This window comes from Scleropages formosus, chromosome 6, assembly GCF_900964775.1.
Source record: "Scleropages formosus chromosome 6, fSclFor1.1, whole genome shotgun sequence".
In the NCBI taxonomy this organism is placed as follows: Eukaryota; Metazoa; Chordata; class Actinopteri; order Osteoglossiformes; family Osteoglossidae; genus Scleropages; species Scleropages formosus.
In genome coordinates, this window is record NC_041811.1 from 29,988,022 (window position 1) to 30,014,264 (window position 26,243).

The following is a 26,243-nucleotide window of genomic DNA, read 5'->3' on the forward strand; positions in this document are numbered from 1 at the left end:
TCAGAATTGACAGGCTGGGATATATGGTTCTGTAGGCAGTGGGCATCTGCAAGGGGAAGATAAGTGTGTGTGTGTGCTTGGGGTATGGGGTGAAGCACCTCTCTTTCGTAGAGGGTGCCGGATTTCTTGTTTTCTTTCTGACACCTCGGGGGTCGCACGAAGCCCTGCCGGGGGATGGGTTTGTAGGGGGCATGACCCATGTCGATGGGAGATATTGCGCAACACCTGAGTGCAAGGGCGTCCATGTGGCGAACGGACCAAGAACTGCTGACTCCTCCGGCACACGGAGCCCAAGAAGGCTTGGAGTAAAGAGGTGTCATCCACAGCCTGGGACACCAGATGGTTAATAGACTGGGTGTTTAATTCAGGCCCTTGGTTTAGATGTAGCTTCCTGACAACAACGTCGCCTGAGACAAAGCGTAGCCTTTTAGGTACACGCTTCCCCATCTGTTTGTTTAATTCCTGGATGTTTGACACAGGCGGGATTTTCGACGAGGTTAACAAGCCTGTTTATTTTGTTTAAATTGCTTCTGTCATAATTTTGCTGGAGAACTTCGCAGTGGAACTCACCGTGAGGCATTTTGCGCGTAGATTTTTGAAAGAGTGAGTAATTGTTTTGATGCAGCATTCATATGTTAAATTCGGGGGACAGAGTGCCAAATTGTTTGTGGTAATTGAACCAATTGCAGAGATTGCTACCACTGAATGGAGACAGGCCTCCTTTTTCGCTTCGTTTCTTTTCTTTAATGCTGTCTTTATGGTCCTAATGCTTGTTTTGTAAACATTGGGATTTACCATGGGGCTTCTCTCATGACACACATCTGCGTGTGAGCCGGCGCACGGATCTGAGTGCGTTGACCCGATGGCTGATCCGTGTCTAACGCGACACAATATAGTTGTAGGGGAGGCTGCTGATGTGGATACAGCAAATGATCAAATTACATATTTGCAAGCCTGGTCACTGCAGCCCAGACTTTGTAAGATAATGAATGGGTTTTATTTCTTAATAATGTCATGTATGTTAAGAAATTAATTTAATCTGAGTGCCAATTTGTCTGTAGATGTTGGGCATGTGTGGGTGTCCTCCTGGTGCTCCGGAAATGCTGCTCAGAACTGGTGACTGAAATGCTCTCTGTGTTTCTGCAAGATACCCCCCCCATGTGCCTGTGTATGTGTGTGTGTGTGTGTGCATGTGTGATGATGGAGGTTAATACATTTCTTCTAAATTCATGCTCTTGTGTCTCTGGAGGGATTATTAAACAGATACTAATTATAAACCATCTATTTCACTGTCCTCAGGTGCAAAGAGGTTAAAAAAAAAACTTTTTAAAAAACCATGAGAAGACTTTAGGACAGGTTTGTTATTGTGTTGCATTACATCACAAATGCAGTCACAAATCCTTTCCAAATGTCTTTGTTAAGTTATCTCTAGTGTAGTTTACAAATTATTAAGCTCAGCGTAATGCCATCAGTTATAAAGAAAGCTGGCAATAAAGAGGAACATTTATTTTACTGAGATGATGCTGCTTTATGCCAGCCTGCTGTTTGGCTGTTTCAGTTTATTGTTATTTTTAGTTGCATTGTGAAAATTAAAAGTGGAAATAACGTTTTGTTTTCCCCTGGAAATGTTCACTGAATGTTAGGGAAACATATTATTATAGCACCTTGCGATGTCCATGCAGATGAGCCCGAGCGCCTGTTTACATTTCTGATTCCTAATGAATAATCAATTAACAAGGCAGGCAGCCTGTGTGTCCAGGTGGTGTGGGCCTGGCTGCCCGGTCCACGGCTGTTCCTCTGTCACAGAGGACACACTGAGGCTTTCCTGCTGACTGCCAAGCGCTCCCTTCCCAGCATGCTCTGTGTGACATTACTTCCTGGCAGCATCCCTCCTCTGAGACAGCGCGTGCAAACCAATATCTGGTAGAGGGCTTTGGTTCTTGATAAAAGGAACAGGGATTTGACGACTCAAACAACATCCACGCTTTCCTCTTGCCTATTGTCCTTCGCTCATCGGGCTCCATCTGTCCGCTGTCCAGGCAACCTCAACCGCTTCCCGCTCTGGGCTGTGTTTCTGTGGGCCGGTGGATTGTCCCGGGAGCGCAGCTGAAGTGGTCGTTGACCGGTGGAAGGGTCTCACGGAGGTGGACGCGTCCCAGGCCCGAACCGTATGATTCACCGACAGCCGACAAACCAAGGAGCCTGTTGGAGAAATAGAAGGCCTCCAACGCGCTGGCGGAATAGTTGCAGCCGAACTGCGTTTTCACCACATCCTTGCGCTGCCCTTTGCTGCCGCTTCACACTCTGAAGTCTGTGCCGGACTCAAGGCACCACTTCGACAAACTTCACCGATCTCAAGCCGGTCTTCACGCGCAACCGTCTTCTTCGCTCTTCTCCTTATTCGTGCCACACTGGCCTGCGAAGGCAAAATTTGTGTTATACAACAAGGAAATCAGTTTGTGACAAATCGGCCTAAATGGGGCGGGAATAGAGCTAGAACAATTTGGTTATGGAGCAATAATTTGGTATTTAATGGCCGTCTGTGCCTGCCTGCTTCATCACTGTCTTGTTACTCTAATGACAGTGGATGGGTCAGTTTGGGAGAGACCCTCGGGGACTAACCACACATTATCTCTGCTTTTAAAGGTCTTAACGGCACAGAAGTGCATGCTGTCAGAAACAGAAATGTGTGCGGCTTAGATGGAAAGTGCTGTCAAGTGCGTGTTTATCGGTTTCCCTTTTTATTTGCACCGGCCATATTTCTTCTGAATCTCTTTTGTAGCCGAGATGAATGTTCAACCTCTTTTTTGATATCCCGAGCGTAACCATCTTTCTCTCTTCCGCTGCCTTTTTTATTACTTCAGAGTTTAGACTTCATGCAAGACCGATCAGTATATTTTTTGTCATACGTGTGTTTTGGATGAAAAGACGGCGGAGCGCCGGAGCGGCGGAGCTGGGAGGGCAGGTCCAACAGGTGCGTGAACTTGTTTTGAACGCCATCGAAGCCGTCATCGCAGCCAGTATTCCCGCTGGTTGCGACGACTCCGGGAGGCTGTCATCGAAACAAAGCCCCACGTCTCTCTCCGCACTTACTGTGACAGTCCTCTAATTAACAACAACAAATTTGTGCATCCAAATATTTGTATGCGAACGGTTGCTGAGGTTGAGTGTGTTTGCACTGAACGTCATCCAGGTGTGGAGGGGGATGAGGGTGAATATGGCCGGTCATTATATAGCAAGAGAAATGAGATTGAAGGGGCAGACAGAGACATCCATGGGTTTTGCAACAGAGGACACATCAAGTATTCAAAGGCAAATTCTAGCTTTTATTCCTGGATACACAGGTAGGGTCAAGGATTCAAGGATTCAAGGATGAAATAGGTGTAAGTACACGTACGCACACAATGGCCAACACACATCGATGGTAACGCACAACGGGCGTTAACCACTTTTTTCAAACAACTGTTTTACTTTTTTTTTATTATTATTTTCAAGAGATTAATGCAAGATACTGCACTGACCAAACATATGTCCCTCATCCTTTTACATCTGCCGGCCGCGTGCTCGCCTTGGACGGTGGGAGTGAACAGTCGGAGTGCTTTCGGACGGGTGGACTTGTTGCAAAGTGGGAGCAGGAGTTACGGGAGCTATCAAACCGGCCCGTTTGTATTCAGCAGTGCAGAAGAGTCTCGAGGGTAGAAATGCATAGCATGCTCATCAAGGATGGCATGTTTGTCTGGCTCTTTGGCAACTTGACAGTGGCGCGCTGCACACGATTAAATGCATGCATGCACACGTGGAGTTAAACAAGTTTGCATGCACTTTGAGCTTGTTTTATTATATTTGAGTGTGCGGTAACTTGCATCATTGGGGGAATGGAACATTTTTTTTTTTGATAGGCAGGTCTTTGCCGTAGCTTATCATCATTGTACATTCCAACTACATCATAAGGAGAACGACGCATCAGAATGATGGTTGCAAGTTCTGCTTAAGCAAGAATTCCTAGCGTGCTGGAAAGCCAAGTACACGTTTTCAAGTGTTTTTACACCACAGATTGCGAGAATGGCAATGAACCGGGTTAAGTGAAGAAGGTAATTTAAATCAAGTGGTTTGCTGCCTGACCAGACTACGGAGCTCCTGGAGTGTGTCGTCCATCTCTCTGCCGCTGTGACATCGCCTGGTACTAGTGTCCTGGCAGGTTCTGCTCCTTTGCTGCAAGCTGAGAGCTCTGATTCATAATTGCCCAGCAATCCCTACATATGTGATGAACCGTTCCCTCTGTGTGTGGCAGATCAACACTGGCTAATCAGTGTGGGAGGTGTTAAATTGGTATCTTTGCCTGCTACTGTGGTAGCTACTGATTATGGTGGCTAGTGACTAATTTTAAAATTACGATCTATGCATCTATTTAATAGCACTCATGTTGTCAGAGAACTATATGTATATATACAGCAGTTTGGCTGATAATAACACAGTCTGTTGTTTTTGGTGATCTGCATAATGACGTGCGATAAGGATAATGAATGAATTTGAAAACAAGCATCCGCAGGTCAAAAAGGCAAATCAATATCACATGAACAGTGGTAAATTAGTCTTGGTATTTATCTATTAAGCACTTTTTTTTCATCTACTTAAACATTACCGCAGTGTTCAATTATCTCTGGAGTTTTGGACCAGCATGATGGAATTCTGGCATGCACATCTCGCCTAACTCAATGGATTCTACTTTTAGTTTAATTAGATTGGCCAAAATACCTTCTTCCCAGGCTTTTCGCCTTCCTAATCCCCACAGTTATTGTTCCATGCTGGTAGACCTGACTGAAGTGTGCAGTCTGTTCACTTCTTAAATTAATGAAAGTCCCCATCTTTTAATCCCCGTCTTGTCTTGCTGCTTTGTTGCATGAATCTATTTAATGCTCTGTGTTTCACTTCAGAAAGATTTTTTTTTCCCTTCTCCATCGGGAGGTTCAAACCCCATGAGTAACACTGCAAATCTTCCACTCAAACACTTCAGCTCTATACCGTGTCACATGCAAGGTGGGGGTTACGGGGGCACATACTCCTGTCACCCTTCTCCTCCACATATGTGGACACCCTGCTGACACCTCTAGTCTCCTGAGCTCCCCACCTACTCCCATGTTCCCCCGCTTGCACTCACCCTCCAGGCTTAGTTCTTTCATGACTCGCAAAGTCCGAGTTGTAAACACGGAACTGCTTTTTTTGTTTTTGGACCCAACTCCCCTTTCCCGCGGGGAAGCTCTCTGAGCTGGACGATTCGTCGTGCTCTTGTTTTAAACAACACCAATAGACATGGCATGACCGTGTGGGACCGGATTTAGCTCAGAGCTCAGAGAACAACCCAAATGACCATGTCCCCTTTTCTCCAAAGGTCCTTCATCACCAAAGGAAAAACTTCCCATGACATGCCTGCACGCATACTGTAAAAATGGTTGTAATTCACTCTATATTGTGATCAAAGAAGGGAAATGGTGAGTGTGTGTGCTCATGTAGAACTGCTAACAGTACAGAGTGGGAGGGGTCAAATCCAGGAGCTTCTCCAACCCTGTGCACACACACCCACAGTGCCCACTGACGATGCATTCTTTGTATCTGGGTTCATCAAGACTAATAATCATGGAATTTTTCACAGTTAGAATTCTGAAGTATGTGGGATATCATAAACCAGTTCAAAAGAAAGAAAAAGTGTATTTACGTATTTTTTCACATAAACAAATACCTTTCCCTTGATTCCTTTTCAACTTGATTTTAGCTTGATTTCTTAAAACAAACATATACAACTCAGATATAGAAAAAAAAAGGTGCAATATGCAGAAAAGTGGGAGGTCAGTCCTGGGTTTGCAATTTTTTTAATTATCATATTTAATTTATTTAAAGTACATTTTATTTTTTTTAAAATCTTGTACATGTCCAGATGAGATAGAAGATACATAGATGCTTGACTTTAGATTTCTGAGCACCTGTGATAGGTATGAGATTCTTTATCACAGACCATGTTCTTGAAATATGGTCATGTCAGAAGTGGCGTGAACATGTGAAGCTGGAAAAGCAAAACAATAGATTTTCACACATCTGGCACAGAGGCGATCCGTTCTGTTCCAAAAGGCAGTGGCTTCCTTTTGTAATCCCTTTCTAATCCTCATCCATAAAATCCCTTCTGCACGAATGTGGGGCTGTCTTGCAACGTGTAACTGTGTGGAATAAAGTGGAGTATTCTACTCATAATCCACTTCTTAACCCACCCCCAGCCTCATCCCTCCAAAACTCACCACTTACCCCTTTCTTAAGGGCCAGCAACAAGCGGCTGAAAAGCCTTCCTCCTATTTCTCTTGTATTTTCCCTAGCGTGAGGAGTAAAATCATCTTGGCAGGTTTTGATATTCATGGTTAGTTAATTACTGGAATTAACTGAAATATCACTTTCCAGAGAGTGCCGTAACATCGAATGCAAAATTTTGGGAGATTTAAATTTGATGCTTTTTTAAGGCTCATAGGTGCAGACCTGAACCTGGAGCTGTGAAGAGGGTTTGTTAATGGTTGCCAAGGTTACAACCCCCACATTCCAAATGAGATTTAGCTTGGTAAGAGTTTGAAATTTCTTCATTGGCTTAAGCGATTTGTCTTTCCATTCCTCAAGTCCAGGAGCTAATTATAGTTGACTTAATCTAACCCCTAACGCAGAGATTATAATTTCTTTCTGACAAGTGAATTATTTTTTTCCAGTCAGCCTAATGCTCAGTTCTGCAATGGAAAGCTGACCAACAGTTATATTTTATTTATTAGTTCAAGTCTTAACACTTGATTCTTTATATAAGCCCTGTTGCCTAAAACCGCTGGAGGTTCAGATCTTTGATGAGAACCATACAGGCACGTCGGCTGGTGCAAGTAGGAGAAACGTTTGGTCGCTTGGGAATTCATAACTATTTCCTCTGGACAGCGATCACTGATGGCTCATCCGACAATCCCACTATGTTTGTGTGCTGATTACTCTATTTGTCGCAAAGCTCTGACATTGTTCCTTTGTGATATGTTCATCCATGTTCATCTCGGCGCACTCGGCAGCCGAACACGTCTAACAAGGTCCCCGAAGCGGACTCAATATTTGCTCCGGTAATATTTTGTCAAACCGCTGTGGCATCCGCTTAATAAAGTTAAATTCAATCTAAGGGTGATCTTTAGTTAGAAAAAGTATTTTCGCAATGCTCTGTTTGCCTCCAATTGCTTCAAAAGGACAAGGGTGGGCGGGGGAGACACGTACACTCGAAATGCAGTTTCTGCTGTCCTGCACATAAGCAATTCTGTTCTCTTCATGCCACAATGAATTGCAAGCTGCACTGCAGGCTTTCTGGTGTTGGTTGTCTCAGGCAAAAACCAAAATGCTGGTGTAACACGAACCTGGATGGATGCAGGGAGACTTTGAAGGGCACTGCGGAAAGCTTTGGCTCCACCCTCTCATAATTCCCCTGTTGTCACCCGCTCTCTCGTGCCTGCTTTCACGTGGGCCTGGCAGAAGATCATGCTGGACTGCTGTTTTCAAAAAAATGCAAGTTTGACTCACAAGTTAATGTAAGTCTAAATATGAGGCCCCACGAATCATTTTTTCTTCTAACATTTGCCCTTTTGTCTTGCTGCTGATGGGTTGTTGGGCAGTGATTTATTTATTGTTGCATTAGCAGGTGCGATCTGTTTATATTCTCTATACAAATGGTGTTTCCACAATTCTTGATTTCACGCAGCTCACAAAAGCACGAGCCCACAAAAACAAGCTTTTGGAAGGTATAATATGAAGGTTGTAATGTTCAGATGGTTTTAGAAGGACACGATGAGGAATTCTGTGGTACAGTAGTAGGATGTTTCCCAGCTGCTTGAGATGGTGGTGGGACCTGTTTCCCCTGGTTCAATCATCCCTCTAAGGAAGGATCCCTTTCCTTCCCTTCCCCCTTGCCGTATCACTGTGGAGGATTCTACCATCTAAAGTGAAATCATGTTGTAGCGTCCGTACGAGAGTCCGACAAGGACACGGATTGCTGTAATGTCCGAACACGGACAAAAAGCAAAATGATCCCACATGCTGAGTGGCTTTATAAGTGCACAGTGCAAACCGTAAAGCACAGTGTAGAGGTGAAACGATGAACTCGGGACAAAGAGACACAGTGTATTCACACAAAGGTGAAAAGTGAAGTGCAAATCTGTGAGTAGAACTTGAATACAGAGGTGTGATGAAATATCGGACTGGAAGATGGGACCAGGACTGGAACACAAAAGGCAGGAGTAGACAGGACAGGCACTCGAGACTTGATGAACAGGCAACTAAGGTCTGATAGGAAATCGCAAAAGGAACGTTGATTAAGAATTCACGATCTATCCTCGTCTGCTTGCTCCTTTTATACCTCACTAACCACCAGATTGTGAACTGGTGCATGGGTCTGGGCTAGTGGTACTGAGTGGCGCCTTCTCTGGTCCGTAGGGGTATTGTCCCTGTGGGTCGTGACACGTACTGTTTCTTCCTGGAAGAAACCACCTGTATGTTGGAAAACAACATCATACCAATGCCAATGGTTGCATCCCACACTGCTAAAATAATTAATGGCTTTACCAAAACACTAGGAAAGGAGGTGTGTTTGACTGCTTTTTCATCCCAGAGTGAGACCAATGGAAACATCTTGTTATAAGGATCCCTAAGTGTGGCCTATGGAAACATCTAGCTAGAAAGAACTCAGCACGCAAGGAGTGGAAATGTACTGTCAGATTGACCCTTGAGTGCCATCAAGGAAAACATAACATTAAAGTAATGACAGACTTTGCATTTATAACATTTGTGATTTTATTATATTGTTCCCTCTCTGTGGGAGACACACAAGCAGGAATTTCATGGTGCGATGTACACCTGTGTTATGTACCCATGACAGTATCCTTGACTTGACTTGAGTGTGGCTAAAGGAAAGGAGCTGCTGGACTCATTCACAAATACAGACAGTGGAACTGGACCAATACAATGACCTGAGCGTAGAATGGATCATTGGAACCATGACATTACAGTGACCCTGAGACCTGCCAGCCAGCTGGGTCTTAACTGAGTCTCTTGGTAGTACATGATCTTCATCGGATGCTTACTTTGTGCATTGACTACCCAGCATTACCAATTGCTGTAGGAGCTGCTAAATCTCTTAACATAGGAGGGATTATTAGATTATTATTAGATATTTCTCTTTCTTTCGCACATTACTGAGAAGTTTAATGTTCCACATCTCTGGTCCCCTCAAATATCCTTGAATACTCTCATTAGTCTCCCTACGGTCTCAAGTCTCAAGGTGCTTGCTTTCAGTTATTGACCCACTGACAGCAATCTGTTATTTTGGAATAATTACACGAGACACCAACATAGCAGCCGCGTGCTCGTCAGGCTTGGTAAATGGATCTTTCCTCCGGTCCCACTGACCTTCTCCTCTCTGACCGCTTCTAGCGACCTAGGCTTGAAATGGGATCTCCATTGCTGGCAGTCAAACGCAGATGGGATCGATGGGATTTCATCAGCCAGGGCAGCTAATGTGTTTCGCGGTGATATCGCTCAACCTGACAGCATCTCAGCGAGCCATGCTGGGAGTAAGAGATAGAAAGCAGGACTTATATGCATTCACAGATGTAAGTTTATATAACCAAAATGTAGAGACCGAGAGCTGTCAGCAATTTAATGCAGTGGCACAGGAAGAAAGCCATAGATTTGCAGTCTAAAGAGTATCAGTTGAATGTAATAGTAATAATAATAATAATAATAATAATCGTAGTAGTAGTAGTAGTAGTAATAATAATACACATTATACCTAATATATAGTACATTTTTAAGTAGCAGCCTTCTCAAATCCACATAAAATCACTTTACACCATATATATATAGGCACATAAGAATATGTATAGAAGTACACTTTTCGTAGGATGTCTTAGGATGAAAAGGGAGCTTTATGGGAGCTTAAAATTCAGAAACAGGGAGGCGCTGTTGGGTAAAGAGTTGCTGACAGTTAAGTTTTCAGTACATAGCTGCCTGTCATTGTGTGAGATACATGCCATTACATGAAAAGTCAACATGGTCTTTCAGTAGCTGCTGCTCTCAGAATACAGTTGGGTGTGAGAGACCTCCAGCACTCCATTCCCAGAGGACTTGATCTCACATGAAAGGTTGTTGTGGTGCAAAACCTTGCTCAGCTGGAGAAGGCGGAAATGTTATAAGGAGCAGTGATGAGTGAGTTTGTATTGCATGTGGGAAGGCAGTGATAACCAGTGTAGGTGATATGAGATGATGTTCTGAAGGGTGTGAGAGGCTGAATTTTGCACATATTTCAACTGGCTTAAATTTTGAGAGGGTGCCATTTACAGGGGACTGCGTTTATCCAGCTGCGATGATTAAGATTTTTAAATGAAGAAATGGGCACAGTAGTGATGTTTTGTTGAGTCGAAAACATACATTTTTGGTGAGTAAGGTTATGGAGGAGTCAAGGCTGAATGGATGATCAGATATAAAACTGAGGTTTGGAATAATTTCCAAAGGCTTGACGTTGACACCATACGGTACCTTTCAAGAGGATTCGGTCACCAGCAAGAGCCTTGCTGCTGTTCAGATGAGTAAGACACCTAACCAGAATTGCTAAAATCGTGTTTTATACACCGGGAAAATTGTCTGGGTGTAACAAAAAGTCATGTATTCATCCAATTCTGATGCCCGTTCTGCGCCTGTGGGACCCCATCCCTGAAGTGGACCCAGTGACACAGGCATATCCCTTGATGTGGGCTACTGCAGACAGTGCTCCTTCAAGTATAAAATTTAAACATATTCTAACCTTGAAATGCACCGTGTGAGTTCTCCTTTGCATGTTCTTGAAAAGTACCTTTTTAAGTTCTTTAGTCGAAGTAGATCAATAGATCACCGGAGCCCAAAATGTACAAGCTTCCAGACGGTGGTCTCAGTGACAAGGTGTAAGGAATAGCAAACGCTGATGCTTCAGCTTTTTTTTTTTCTTTTCTGAGTCGATTGATGCACACAGCGGATCCCGAAATAAACCCCATTAACGGCCCCCATTAGCTCGCCATTAGCAATTATGAGGCTTTTGCTGAGTCTTCCACGAGAGAGGGAAAAATAACCCGACGGCTCTCGTTTAACTCTGCCTGTCAAAGTTTGTTTTGCTGAGAAAAACAAAAATAACCGCAGTGAGGCAAAATCACTTTTTCAGAGACTCTTTGAGCTAAATGATGATTTAATATCAAACAGCCTCCGGCATCCGTGTCGAGGTTCACTCTGTTTGGCGGTAATAGTTAAAAATATGTTCGTCAGAAATGACGGAATTTGAAAATTATGTCATTCTCACTGTGAAATTTCTTTAGTGTTTATATGTAAAAATAAAAGCATGCCACATGAGAAACAATCTCCCAGATGTGACGGTTAAGTTGGCAAACAAGAATTATCTCGGTGTCTCCCCAGATAGCTGCTTTAAACCCATCACATCTCTTAGACATTTTCATACAGCAAATGATGTGTCAGAATATATAACTGTGGAAATACAGACTCAAGACAAGTGTGATAGCAGAGGCTGGAGGGAGGAGATGGATCAATAATTTCGTTTTGAGATCTCAGAGGAGGCGTTTGACAGCAAGGGTGAATAATGACAGCCAGGGCACCCCGCTGCATGGTGGGCCCACCGTCGCAACTTTGCAGCGTTGTCAGAAGAGGACCACACGCCTTTCAGTGCTGAGTTGCATGGGACCAGATCTAGCAAGGTATAGACAAGACGGGACTGTGCATGGTTACAACGCTGTTCACAGCAGAAAGATGCTCATGGCCAGCAGAAGAAATTCATTTGATGGGGCTTGCATTCTCTCATTGGAAGGAGGTGAAGGAGATGAGCACAGGACTTCCGTCCCTACCAAATCAGTGCAGGCATTGATTGCTAACTGACAACAGCTTTATTAGGGGGTTTAGTGGTAAGAAAAAAAAGTGTTTTCTGTACCACCTCTTCTATAGTTGTCACTTTTGAAGTGTCTCGGTTCAAGAAGGGCCCTGATTCTTACTTCACGATCTTCATGACCTGGAGCAGCTCGGTGCCCTTCTGAGGCGCCAGGTTTCTGCATTCAGCGGCTGTGGGTAAGAGCATCAGCTGAGTGAGGAAAGAGGATATTGCAGCTTTAATGCCCATGAGCCTCCTCTAACGTCTAGCTTAGAGGGACAGACGGTTCCCCAGAGAGGAACTGTCCAGTGAGCTGAGTGTGGCCCCAAGCCAGCGGTCGAGAAAAGTGGAGGGGGAGTCTATTGAATGCTCAGCAGAAGCATGCAGATTTACAGCTCCCCCTCCCGTCACCCACCACCAAAACTGACAGATGTCAATTGCTTGGAGGTCAACCGCAGGTGTTGAGGAACATGCTGAGAATCTGAAAGAGGAGAGTCAGCAGTGTTCGGGGCAGTTTTGCTTTAATTGTATTTTCACGCAGAGCTTGGCGGGAGCCGGGGATGTTATCAGTACAAGGCAGCAGGGGGCATTGCTGCAGATCAGGGTGCAGGGTGTGTGACACAATGGGAGTCAGAGAGGAACGCGAGGGGGAAACAGTCCTCGGAAAGCTAGGAGGCCTGTGGGGAGGCATCGCACAAAGGCTGAACGTGACAGACGGGTTGGCGAGTCCAACCTCATGCCCTGGAATTTTAATTATCCAAACTTCATTTGGGCAGGCTAAATGAATCCGCTAAATTTGATGGTTTCAGCTGAATATGGTGATCACCCAAGGGCAAGTGATTATTTAGGAGATGCCAACTGGTGCTTTTTGGTCAGCTGTGGAGTCTTGTTCATCCCTCAGGCGCATTTAATCTCTGGGTACCAGATCATCCATGGTTACTGATTATGTGTTTCCCCTTTTAATGAATCTAACCTTCACATTTAATAGGCTTTTTCAATCCAGTGTCTATTCTTATGACCCCTCGGGGAGTAGTTTTAATTTCATTTTCATTTGGATTTGACGACAGTGATGATGATGGAACACATAATGATATGCGGGTACAGCACAAATACATGGTATCATTACAATGATCCATGTGTATATTCAGAATCTGTGATATATCTGGCATACCTGATGAATCAACCCAACTAAAAACAACATGCTTGTTATAGAAAGGTGTCTGTCTTTGTGTGTGTGCTGATTCCATCTAGGGTTACTGCTTTGCTTCTGAGCTGAAGAAATGTGAATACAGTATATATCACTGTGCCCTTTACAGTCAGTGCTGCTGCGCTGCCCTCATTATCTACTGTTTTCCTATCAAACGTCTTCCCTTCCACCTTGTTTGATGCTGGCACTGAATTAGAGGAAGCCCAACTGGTCATGCACTGGGTTTGATGGAATATTTCCCCCCAACCCCCCACCCCCGCCCAGCATGTGTAATTTGGGAGTCGGCGGGAGACGGGTCGCGAGCCTGGTCTGTAATGGATTGCCTGGCTAATAAGCAGTGAAAGGGCTGGGGGAGCTGGGAATAGAATCCTAATGACTCTGTCAGGGCTGCGATGAGAGACGCGCCGGTGAGAGCTCCCGCCCCGCCACGCGCCACAGCTCGGTGTGGGGTCACAGGAAGTGGGCTAGAGGTGGGACATGTGAGGGGGTGGATGCTGAACCTGCAGACATCTCTTAGGCGTTCTGCTGGAGAAATGTGGCCAAGGCAGTAGGACCCAGCAGTGCACATCAAGCATCTCTTTGACCACGTTTGCGGCTGAGTGCCCCCTTTCCCCTTGCTTAGGTAATATCCGCCCCTTCGATACTATAGGAACCCACTGCCCTCTGCTGCTCCATCCCTGGGCAACCATTCAGTGGCAGGATGGTTACCTGCTAGCAGATGCTTCAGTGGGCACAACCTCATATCAACTAATACGTCTCATATCCACATGTCATCTCATTAGCAAATGATGCCCCGCCTCCCAGAGGTCTTGGTTGCACAAGGAAGGGGAGGAGTGAGAATTGGGTTCATAATTCATTAGCTTATCTGAAGTTCAAGTCCCTTCCAGTTGAGCCAGTTGACAAACTGGTCTGAATGCAAATCCCAGCCCAGGGCTGCCTGTGGGTCACCCAGAGTACCGAAAGTGATTTCATCTGTTCAGATCCAAGGCAGAAGTGTTCATGTTGTTGGCATCTTCTTTTTATGGGGAATGTCCTCTCAGGGCCTCAAAGGCAAAGTTGATTCCATTACTCACCACACACCCCTAAGTCTGGATCAGCAGGTAGAGAATCTATTTATGTATCTGTATTTCTGGTATGTATAAACCCATGACTGTGTTTGTGCATAAATATGTACATTTACACTTTTGTACTTGTACATAATGCTTCTGAAAATATGGGAGAGTTTGTTTTTATACACAAACATATGAATTTTTGCACTGCATCTTGCACTGTGTTCCTTCTGCCTGCAGCTGTTGAGATGGCAGGGAAGTGAATTGTGGGGTAGGGGGGGTTGTGAAAGTGGGAATTCAACATGGATCAGCGCAGGGGGACTCGGGGCGGACCGCCTTCGTCGGACACAAAAGCCACGCTGTTCCCATAATTGGATTTAGCTGGCCTGCCTTACCAGATCCCCAGAATCGAGCTGTGGGCCTAGTTTGAGGGCTGCCGCTAAGGCCTCGCGTTTCCTTTCAACATTTCCCTCATCATCAAGCCAACCAAAGGAAGCCACCTGAACAGTGAATAGGTCAGTTTGTTTTCTGTCAGTTACCTTTTGCCCGTGGGCAAGAAGATGACAGACAAATCTGCAGGGAGAGACAGTCCAACAGACAGGAGGCTACAGAAACATTGCTGGGAACAAGCTTTTGGAGAGATTTCTACCGACAGGCTAGCAGATAGATTGCCAGAGACAGGCTAACAGATCGGCACCGCCTGTCTGTGAAGATTCCGTCTTTGAGCCCAGCAGACGGATGATCAGACTTTCCTAAGGTGGAGAGAATCCTTCTGCGGACGAGAGGCTACTTTAATTTTATTCTTCCCCGAGTGTGTGTGGAGAGCACATGGGACGGCTCAGTGAGATGAAGGAACGCCACCGGCACGACAAACCGGTGTCCGTCATGATTCGGAAGGGCTACTTCCAGAGCTCCGGCCTTTCTGTGAGGACAGCCCCAAAGCCATCAGCAGAAAGCTTCCACTTCCACAGACCTGTGAAATTAAATATGACATTTCGTACATTTTCTGGGGTGAATTTCAATTTGCTCTTATGTAAGTTAGAATATTTTCCAGAACAATTCTTTAGTAGAGGAAAAAAACTGTAGAACTCAATTGCCCGACCAGGGAGACGCAACAGGGGCTGTCGGAGGTAATGCTTTAAAAAACAGAAGCATGTGCAACTGAACACACTGCTACACCAGACAGAAGCATATACAGTGAAACAACCCAATAAATGGGGTCCAAAAAATTCAATTGTGTAAAATGCTGGGCAGTGTTATTTCAGGATTGACAATATTTTTCACAATTTTTACAATATATTTCAGTCGGTCTTCAAGCTGCGGCGGAAGAAAAGGAAAAAAGCTGTTTTTATTTCTTTGTTTTCATTTATTAGAGGTGTAGGAAATAGACCGATTATTACAAACACAACATGCACATAACAAATACAGCACTAAATCATTGCTTGGACAACCTTGAATGTTCGCAAACTTCACATTCTTTCCATATTAGCCAGTATCGTCTTCTAAAACACAAGGCAAACAATGCAAGTTTTCTTCTTCATTTTTCACCCTCTTAGAGTAGACTCATTAACCCTAACATCTCCGGCCAGTTGAGTCTGTTGAACAGGGGCGACTGGAGGATGCGAGCCAATCACCAAATGCATGATATCGGAATTTGCGTAATAGCGCGGCATGGGGCATAGCAAAGGGTTTCATTGTACTGGTGTTGTACATTCATATTCCATTCTCTTTACGTTCTACACATTGTTTAAGCTCTTAATGTTTTCATATCCCTGTATTAAACTCTCTATAACGCATAACTACCGTGGAATTCACAAGGCCAACGTCAACAAAAGCGAGCATCTAACATAATGCATGGTGAATATTTAGCTAAACTGAGGTTCTCTTATTTACCCGGATGTCCGAGAGGAGAAAAACATCAGAAATGGAACGAGTTAAAGCACTCCATTGTTTCCCTGCTGACTGATATATTAGATGTACCATTCCCCTTAAGATGAAAGCAGAAAGAAAGTAGGCGAGTCACTGAGGGGGAGTAATGTTGTGGGACGTATCCGTTGACCTCATAAGGGCTCCTCAGTGAACAAGCGGAGATGTTTTTCTCTGTGACATTCTCGCAACAGACTCCTCATACATGAAAGGAGCTTTGCACAGCTTATTTTTACCCCGGCTAATAGGCACGACTCAGACCTGTGGTCCGCAGTCCGGGTGGCCTGGACCGGGAGCATGTATGGATACAGCATTTTAAACCCCGTGGAAGCAAAGTAAACACGGTTCTGTTTGTTTCCTGACAGAGGTGCTCTGTGGCCACTGGATGCCCCGTCAAAAACTCATTGATAGTCTGTGGTTTGACTTTTTCTGGACCATGGGCAAATATTGGGAGTGTGGTGCCGCGGTCAGAGCTGGAGCTCTCTCTTGTGCTTTTCTGTGCCCGCTATAGAGGATGAAAATGTGGCATAGTGTGATGTGTGCGTGTGTGTGTGTGTGTGTGTGTGTGTATGAGTGAGACACGCAGGGCTTCTTCAGAGTCTAAATAGTAGCCCAAAGCTGAAGATTTATCTGTTAACGCAGTCGAACCCTATTTCTAATTCATGTACTTGATCAATGTGTCTTATTCATAAACAAATCAATGTGCAGTTATGAAGCAATAACACCGATCTATCATTGATAGCGGTCATGCCGTAAAAAGGCCATCACTCCTTCGAATTGCGTTTGCCTTTCATCACAGCTGGAAACTGAGAAATTGTCTTTGTGTGTGTGTGTGAGTGTGTGTCTGTGTGCAATGAGTGTGGCTTTAGGCTGTCTTGAAGCAGGCTGCTGTACCTTTGCAGTGTGGTTACATACGCCTTATGTCATTCCCACTGGTCTTATTTTAGTACTTTTTCAAGCTTCAAAGAAAAAAAAAAACATTCTCTGTATAAATATATATTTATTTAATAAATAAATACATATATAGGTGTGTGTTCTGAGTTTTTGGAAGCGAACATGAGTGAAAAATAAGCCAAGTATCCCGTCTTACTTTTCTGTTTCTGTTTCAGATTTGTGCTTTAAAATGTCCCGAACAAGATACTAAAGAGTTTTTTTTCCACCTGTTAGTGGGATATGAGGTGCAAAAATGAGATATTATGAGAGACTACGTAGAACTTCAGCTAACTTGTTCTTTTAATTAAAAAATTTACGAAACAGAACCGGAACACAGCAGTGGACATGCTGTGCTGGGTGTGAAAACGTCCCGTTTCCCAGCTGCAGCTGAGAAGCGGTGTACAGTACGGTGGAGCGGCTATATTTATCCTGCTACCGATTTCCAGGCTGTAAGGGTCAAGTACCTGCCACTGAGCTTGACCGTCAGATACTAACTCCCACTCCAGCAGCCCCTCCTCCCCCCTTACCCCTGCACCCTGACTCAAATCTAAGTAGCTGAGATCTGACTTGGTCACACTTCCAGAGCTGCACTGCAATACATTAAGCTTGGCTGTGCCTGCAAACACTCAAAGGATTTGCTTCTAAAATGTGAGTGGTACTTCCAGTTATTCATTTAGCTGACACTTTTTTCCAAAGCAACTTGCAATTATTTAAACATTTATACAGTTGGGTAATTTTAGGGTAAGTACCTTGCTCAAGGGTACTACAGCCAGAGGTGAGAATCAAACCTCTCGGTCCAAAGCCAGTAGTTCGAACCACTATGCTACCAGCTGCTTAGAAAATGTTTTATTTTAATAAACATGTTAAGACCTGACAATTTGCTTCAGCTGTGCTTCCATCTCAAATCTCTGTCTCTTTGAGTGCAGTCACCTGCTGCTTAACAACGTTTCGCTTAACGACTGAGCGCAGACATGATGGTGGTCCCATAAGATTATAATGGAGCTGGAAAATCCTTATCGGCCAGCGACGTCGTAGCCATCGTATCGTCGTAGCGCAATGTGTTACTCACATGTTCGTGGTGTTGCTGATGTAAGCAAACTTACTATTCTGCCAGTCATATGAAAGTATAGCACATACAATTATGTGCAGTACACAATACTTAATAATGATAACAAACACCTATGTTACTGGTTTATGTATTTACTGTACTGCACTTTTTAATCGTTATTTTACTCTTTCTACTTATAAAAAAGTTTACTGTAAAACAGTATGCTGTGTTACGCCGGCAGCAGCATCGTAAATCTCATGTTTACCATGCCACTTGACTGCATCGAGGCTATACCATCTAGGTTTGTATAAGTACACTCTATGATCAAGGCTATACCATCTAGGTTTGTGTAAATACACTCTGTGACGTTCGCACAACAACGAAATCGCCTAACGACGAATTTCTCAGAACCAATCTCCGTCACTGAGCGACTCATGTCTGTAGTTTGTAATCTGTTCACCTTTTTCATTAGACTCACCTGTCTAGGGGTCTTGATCTCCACTTGGACCGTGGCATTTCAGTAAAGGAGTTGACATCATCTTTTACTTGTGCTTACAGGCCAATGTGAGCGAAACAAGTCATGCCCACCAAGGTAGCGTGCTTGGCCAAACCCCACACGTTCCTGTCCATTTGTCCAGTTTGACAGTGACACAGCGTGATTGATGAGATAGCAGGTGTTGCCAAGGCAAAGACTTTCGGGAAGGAAATGGAAGAGGAATTCACAACTGGGACAGAAAGACACACATTCAGGGAAATCTTCTCAGAAACTGAGGATAAAAGCAGAGTGGACCGTATTCCGGAAAAGAGAACAGATTATTTCCATAAAATTAAACACCTTTCTTCTGGCTGTGGATCATTCACAAACAATTTACAGTGGGGAGGGTGGAATTTGAAAGTATAAATTGTCTGCCGTTTTAAGCAGCTGTGGGTTTTTATAGTATTTGCTCCAAGCACTGGTTGATGTTGAAACGGTAAAGTGTGCGATGGGCTGTCATCATTTGCTCTGCTTTGTTCAAATATTCAGGATGCTTCCTCTTTCATTATACTTACCGCTCAGGAAAAACTTCATTATTACTATTTTTACACAGAGTACTAAAATGACTGATAGATGTCTTCCAGATGCCAGAGAAGCAAACGGTAATTTAAAATGATATGAAATCGTTTTGTTTTGTCGCCAGGCCATGGCTGTAAGAACCTCACCGCTCGTTCTTGGCAAAGTCCGAAATGTTCAGAGGAATTTATCATCAAAGAAATATCCAGCGTCACTCATGGGAGGCCACACGGATACAGAGGCTTGTGTAGACCAGGAAACATGATAAAAAACAGATTGGTTTCCCTGAGGTTAGCTTGACCATTTTGGTAATTACAAAGGTTATACTGCTCTGAGTGCTGCCTCTCGGAATGTCACAGAAATGCTCTAATAATGTTTTAACGGTAGCATTACAGAGATGCCAGTGCGTTATAGAGCCTTTGGTAGAGCTCGATTTAACTTTCAGTGATTTATCTGTAAAGAATGGATGGTGCCATTTGAAAGCCTTTAAAGATGCTGTTTAGATACACCAGCATCTGAACTGCACGTGGAAATTCCTCCTATAAATGAAAACATCCATTGGACATGATATGGAAATAAAAGTGTCGCTGAACACAACAGATATCTGAGTAAATGTTTAAATTAATTAAGAATCGGTGCTTTCAAAACGCAAAAATACAAGGAAAGCGGATATAAATTAAAAACAAGAGAAAAGGGAAATGAGGACATTTTAGATTAATATTGTGAAACAAAGGGCTATCAGCGCCAACAAAAGAAGACGTATTGTCACTTACGAAACTCACTATTCCATTTACTAACGGCTGGAAAAGACAGACAGATGTGATAAAACCAAGACCTGGGATACAATTTTAATTTCGCCCTTGTCACTCCATTTCATTTCTGTAACGTGGAAATAAATAGAAACGTCACTCAACCATTTTCTGGCCAAAGGCAGATGTTGTTTGGAAACTTTCCCTATAACAGGTTTAAACTGGTATGTTTCTGTCATGGTTTATTATCTGTAGTTATTTATGAGATTAAAGGAAGCCAGTTTATAGGAGTGGGCAGTCATCAGTTGCTTTCATACAGCTGTCACAGCCATGAATCGTGCTTTGTAATTAACAAGCTCCCCAATGACAGATCTACTGCAACATAGAAATGTGTTGCACATATTCTTTTGTCAGCACATACATAATAGATTTTTAGCTCGGTGAAACCATTCAGACTGATGATGGATGGATGGATGGATGGACAGACATGGATGAGCGCAATAATTGGACATTACATATATAGTAACAAAGACATAGATAGATAGATAGATAGATAGATAGATAGATAGATAGATAGAACCAGGCATTATCACACTAATTCACATTAGAACATCTTAACTGCTTAACTAGCCTTTTGTGTTGAAACAATGTCAGCCCAGCTGAGAACAAGTAACTAGTTAGTATTTAAAGTTTTTCATAATGCCATTTGGTCAGTTAGCTGTTGGGGTAGCAAACACTCACCCCCACAAGGTGAGTCCTTCAGCATCAGTGTTTGTGAGCAATATCTTACATCATCTCACCAAGAAATAGAAATGAAGTAGAATAGGCCTTTGGAGGAAAATCCTTAAATGTGTTTTTGTTTCTGGGGAATTGTGTGAAGGAACATAATCCTTTTTCAAGATTCCAGAGTTTTCCTCCCCATACTAATATAGTTCTGACCTCTGTTTCAGCACCGATGGTCACCTTCTCCCTTTTACTGTTTCCACTATAATGAATAACTGTGAATGAAATGTCTGTTTTCCTACTTTTTTTTTTGCCTGTCCTTGAGTTCCTGAGCCTCTGTGTTCCCTGTGCTGGTCCCAACATTTGCTTTCTTTACTCTGAGCCCTTTCATCATTTGTGATGCATTATAAAAGCTGTTTTTTTAATTGGATCTTTGGCCACTGCATCAAATAAAAAAAGGGACACAGCCCAACTATTGCCCTAATCGTTCTACCTCTTCAAGCTGAAGAAAGAAATAAAAGCACGTGCTTTCCACCCATAATGCCATTTTATTTATTTCTTTTTTTTGTCTGCCAAGTAACTGTCTAAGAAGAACTGGGACATGTAAAAGGCCCTGACTATGTCACTGGCAAGATACCTACCATCTGGCAGAAGTCAAGCTTCCAACAGCAGCAATAAAACTCCCAGGCTAGAAGCCCCACCCCTTTCTCATTGTGTCAATTTGAATGTGAGACTGTGATTGGTCTTCCCACATGCTCCCAACAGCGAGAAAAGCACTTCTCCTCCAGTCAGAACAGGACCTCCTTGCATAACTTGATGCAGCTTGCAGTCCATAAAGAAAGCTTGTTGGAGGGTTGTATTTGATTGCATCTATCCGCGGGGGCATTCTGCTGGGCATGGGGAACATATTAACAATTTCCATTATGGAGCGAAAACACAATTGCTCTCGTATGAACCAGTGTTGATGAGTTTTATTGGGTTTCCGATTATACCCTGTGGTAGGAAAGGAGAGAAGCGCGTAAAGGGAGACGTGCACTTTGATGAAGCTCCGAGAGCATCTCCGTGTTCCGACGGGGGGCCAAAAGGGCCTTGGCCCCGACTGCGATCACCTTCGATTAGCCCAAGTGGAAGCATCACTGTACACTCTTCCTCAAGTGAGGTCAGCTTCCTGTCGAGCCTCAGCCAGCGCCTGGAACAAAATTAATGTGGGCAAAGCAGAGAATTCCTCCCCCGCACCGAAGGAAACGTCCCTGGCTACAGGCTGCTGCTCGCCGCCCTTTGGTCAACGCCATTGTGCAAGTAAAAAATAAAAAAAAAATTAGAAACCCTGAAAACATGCTGATGGAAATGCCATTGTGCCTGTTTGTGACCTGAGGCAGACTCAGGATAAAGAGACTGAAAGCCCAGCTGAGGACAGACATCGCATAAATGGAGGATCTTGCCCACCGGCGGACCAACGGCATGCCTGCCGCTCTCTCTCGCCCTCGATTCCGCGTGGCCGGTGTGGCCGGGAAGGTCTTGCTTATTTGCAGCTCCGAGGACTGATGTTCGTTTCGCTCAGCTGAGCCTCGCTGTTCCCAGCCAGGAGGAGAAACAAAGGCATCGGGAGAACATGGGACCCATGAAATTTTAATCCCCTTTCTTGGCAGCAAAGAATCAATTTTCAATAGGAAACAACAGTTAGGCTAATTCCATGTCAAATCAACTAGATCTTGGCACATTCAGATTTAGATTTCCCTCTGATGTTTTGTCCCGAAAGATACTTTTTGGGAAGAGACTTCAAATGCCTTTTTGAAGTACTTTTCATTCATTGGATCTAGTCCAGTTTGTTGAGGAATCTAAAATGAAGTTGACAGAGTAGAGGAAGATGGGTATTCAAAGTATGGTCACTTTTGTCCCTCTCCAGTGGGCTGTGGTGGTGACAGTGTCGCGATTTCTACAAGAGGTTCAGAAATTGGACACAGTTCACTTGCTACGTACAAATCGGCACGAAGCGTCGTCAACAAAAAGCTCAACGAACAAGAGCGATGAGTTTGCTTTCTGCTCTGTGACTGAAAGCTTCGTTGGACACGAGTTCCTGTCAACCCGTTCCTCTTCACACCCTGATTTATGCAACACCCAGCAGTGACTACTTCACCCTTTCAGTTGGGACCATCACTCTGAAACCCTGCAATATCATTTGTGACAGACTGAACTACACCTAAGTACCTTTTCAGAGATCAATCATTTTTACTGGCCTGCTTTAATTACCATCCAGTATGAACCTGACATCTCATTAATTTTCATTGACTGCTGCATCCTTTCTGGCTGAATATCACACTGCGTCTTTTCAGCTGCCAATATCTTCAGTCCGTTACTTTGGTGTGATTAATTATTGTAATGATTTATCCCAAATATACAGTTGAGTTGAGTGATAATCCCTCCAGGAGAGTGATACAAGTTCCAGCACTGTTTCTTTATTCACACATCAGAAGTTGAGTTCTACAATATCCTGAAACAAATCTTTCCTGCATGGTGTTGTCTTAGGACACACCCAACTTTCTGTCCGACTAAAGTCTCATCGAAAAATATGAAAGCACACACTAGCTTACTGGGATATCAGCGTGCTCCGAATGAAATGCCTTGAAGTTGTCATTTATAAAACTCATGTTTTTTCTTTAATGTTTGTCATCTTTCAGCACTGAGCTCTGTAAATGCATTTAGGCTTTGACTAACAATCCTGGAGCTCGTTTCATTTTGGGAATTTGAACATAATACACATAAAATATATACCCATTAATTCAACCAAAAACTATTTTTTCAAATGTATCTCTTCAGCTTGTGCTTGGGGGCAATATTAAATGAAAATTTTATGGTACATTTAGCCCAATTAGAAATTAGGCATTTTAATATGTATGAGGGCAGAACGTCATAGCAACCTTGGGCTACATATCATCATACTCTTGCTGATGGGATTTAGCCCAGGGGGTGGCATGTATAGGTGACATGTTGCAATAGCGTACTATAAGACCACAAAATGAGATGTGTTATGCAGGGAAGGTCGCCGAACTGAATTAATTGCAATCTTCACCCGATTGCTTATTTAGCAATGTAATTTGCAGACTTCTTTATTTGAAAAATTGTTTCAGCAATGAATTTGAAAGGAAATGCCTTGAGCTTGCAGGAAGGACATTATTTGTAAAATTCAATGCAGGCACAGGTGTGTATCGCCCCCACACAGCTCATAACGTCTCACTGAAGGGTAATATCTGGTTTATCAGAAATACGGTATTAGGTAATGAGTCCGAGATATAACACAATTATCTATTTAACGTCTCTCCATGTCTCTTTGCATTAATGAAAATATAAAAAGATCATATTAAAACAGATATAAGTTTTTCCCATCTTTATTGAAAAGCTGCGAGGAAGCGGATAATGGAAGGGTTCATTAAAAGCACGTATTTCATACTGAGAGAAAACGACCGCATCAGCAGAGTGAGAATTTGGAATCAGCAAGTTCGGTCTATGAAAACTTCGTTTATCGATGTCACGTATATCGTTCATAACTTGGACTTTTCCGTTGCGTCCCATTTCTGGGTGTCTCGTTCGGTATTTACTCTCAGAGGAAACGAAAACGTAAAGAAGATTTCTATGTCGATAACTTACTTTAGGCAAACATTCCGGTGTCTGTCCTGTCATTCCGTGTTCCCTCAGTGGGCCTTGTGTGAGCGGCGGTGGCCCAGGGGCTCCTCTGTCTCTGCGGAGACACAGGCCTCCCTCACGCCCACGGGCGCACAGAGGTGGGCATTGTGCGAAAGGACATTCCGCGCTCATCGAGGGGCATTCGGAGGGATGGGCAGGGCCCTGGTTCGCTGCAATAGCCAGGATGCCTGTCTCTTTAAAGCCCAGCAGAAGAGATGGCAGTCCCTTAGGAAGATGATTTCACTGATGAGCTGCTCAAGGCAGAGAGAGAGAGAGGCAGAGAGGAGGACGAGGAAGGAGGAAGGGAAGAGAGCCTCTCCCTACCAGGCGTGCCGCTGGTCCTCGCCGCTCTCCTCGGGCCAGCTCCAACGAGCCCCTGCTAACGAATCTGTGTGTCCCTCCGCAGATGGCCAACGCCGTAACGTCACTCTGCTGTGTGGTGCTGGCTGCCGCCGTGGTCGTGTTCGCGCAGAAGCGCGGTCTGCAAGGTAAGCCACATCCCCTCCCTGCCCCTGCTCACCTCGGTGCCTGCGTTTCGCTCGTCTGTGCTTCTCCCGCTTCCAGTGGTTATTGATCTGGGACGTCCGTGTTGCTCTGGGGTGTTGACATGTTCTGCCGTCCCGCTCGGTATGTCATCTGCACTCTCGGTACCCTCGGCCCATCAGTTAGAGAGGCCCCATACCAAACCACCTGTCATGTGCCTCGACTCACAGCGTCAGATTACAGGCCCAGTTCAGCGTGATCCCAGGCTGGGGTCAAACTGTGACAGTGATGCATGAGTGGGGTTAAATACGGGTGGCAGACGTGGATCCGTCTGTGTCATCATTTCCTACCTGCACTTTAAAAAACTGACTTGTGATGAGTCCCGGTTAGGGAACTGCTGTCGTTTCCGATTCTCTGCAGAAGAGCTGCACTATTTTAAGCTGCCCAGGTCACTGATTCCAAGTGTCAGCTTCTAAGTGAGGAAATAGTGTGAAGCATCAATGCGTCCAGGAAAACACAGGTGTGTATCTTGCAACACTTCCTCTAGATGAGTGAAGACTTCTCAAGCCTGAAGCCATGCGGGAGACTCGCGACGCTGAGGAAACGTTAAGAGAAATCTGCCTTAATACAGCTGTCTTGGTTGGAAGGCATTGATCAGTGGTATTAAAGGGTTAGGGGAAAGTTGACGGCTCAGAAACGTGACCGCTGATGTCACGGTCTTAATGATGCTGGCTGACCAGGGCTGCCCCCTTCGTGGTAATTTGGCTCACATCCACTGCATGTGCCGCAGTCTTTCACTGGGGGGCAACTGCCTTTGGCGCACGATGACATCACTACGTGATGCAAGCCAGACTCACGTCACCTACAGCGATGCTTCCCGTCATCCAGCTCACATCCATCAGCCAGCAGTCCAGCGCTAAGGGAGCGTTCATTTGATCTGAGAGTACGTGGCACGTGCCGCGCTCACCTGACCGTCAGGAGCCGGGAGAGATGACAGCACGTTGGCCCTGGGGACTTACTTGCTTGCGTTCTCCTTCGAGGCTTAATCTATTAATCACAATTAGTGGCAAGCATGCATGCACGAGGGAGTTTACATTAACACAAACACAGATATGGACGTGACTTAATAAAAATTTCTCAGAGCGTAATTTCAACGTAACTTCGTCTGACACCGCCGGTGCCGATCATTAGGGAGTCATCGCCGTGCATCGGTGCAAAGTATTAAATGAAGAACCCACGCTTTACCTCCTGAGGCTCTGGGCTGTGCTACATCCGTCCCTCAGTCTTGTTTTCCACCACTGGCTGGGGAGTGATTCCTCCTTGTAAGAGAATGAAGGAGCGCAAGGTGCGAAGGACCTCCATTTGCACATTCCTTCGTGACATGCTGTTAAGCATTTGTCTTTTTTTTTTTTAATTTGCCTGAGTCATTCTTTTGGTGCTGGC

At 44.4% G+C, this 26,243-nt stretch overlaps 1 protein-coding gene across 2 annotated transcripts in view; it reads left to right on the plus strand.

The window, feature by feature from the left end:
- The window catches only part of cntfr (ciliary neurotrophic factor receptor), a 137,790-nt gene that overhangs the window by 31,762 nt on the left and 79,785 nt on the right, over window positions 1-26,243 (plus strand). For both annotated transcript variants that reach the window (XM_018750889.2, XM_018750883.1), the window contains exon 2: window positions 24,724-24,805. In XM_018750889.2, the coding sequence (XP_018606405.1) occupies window positions 24,724-24,805 (82 nt within the window). The remainder of the gene's footprint in view (window positions 1-24,723; window positions 24,806-26,243) is intronic.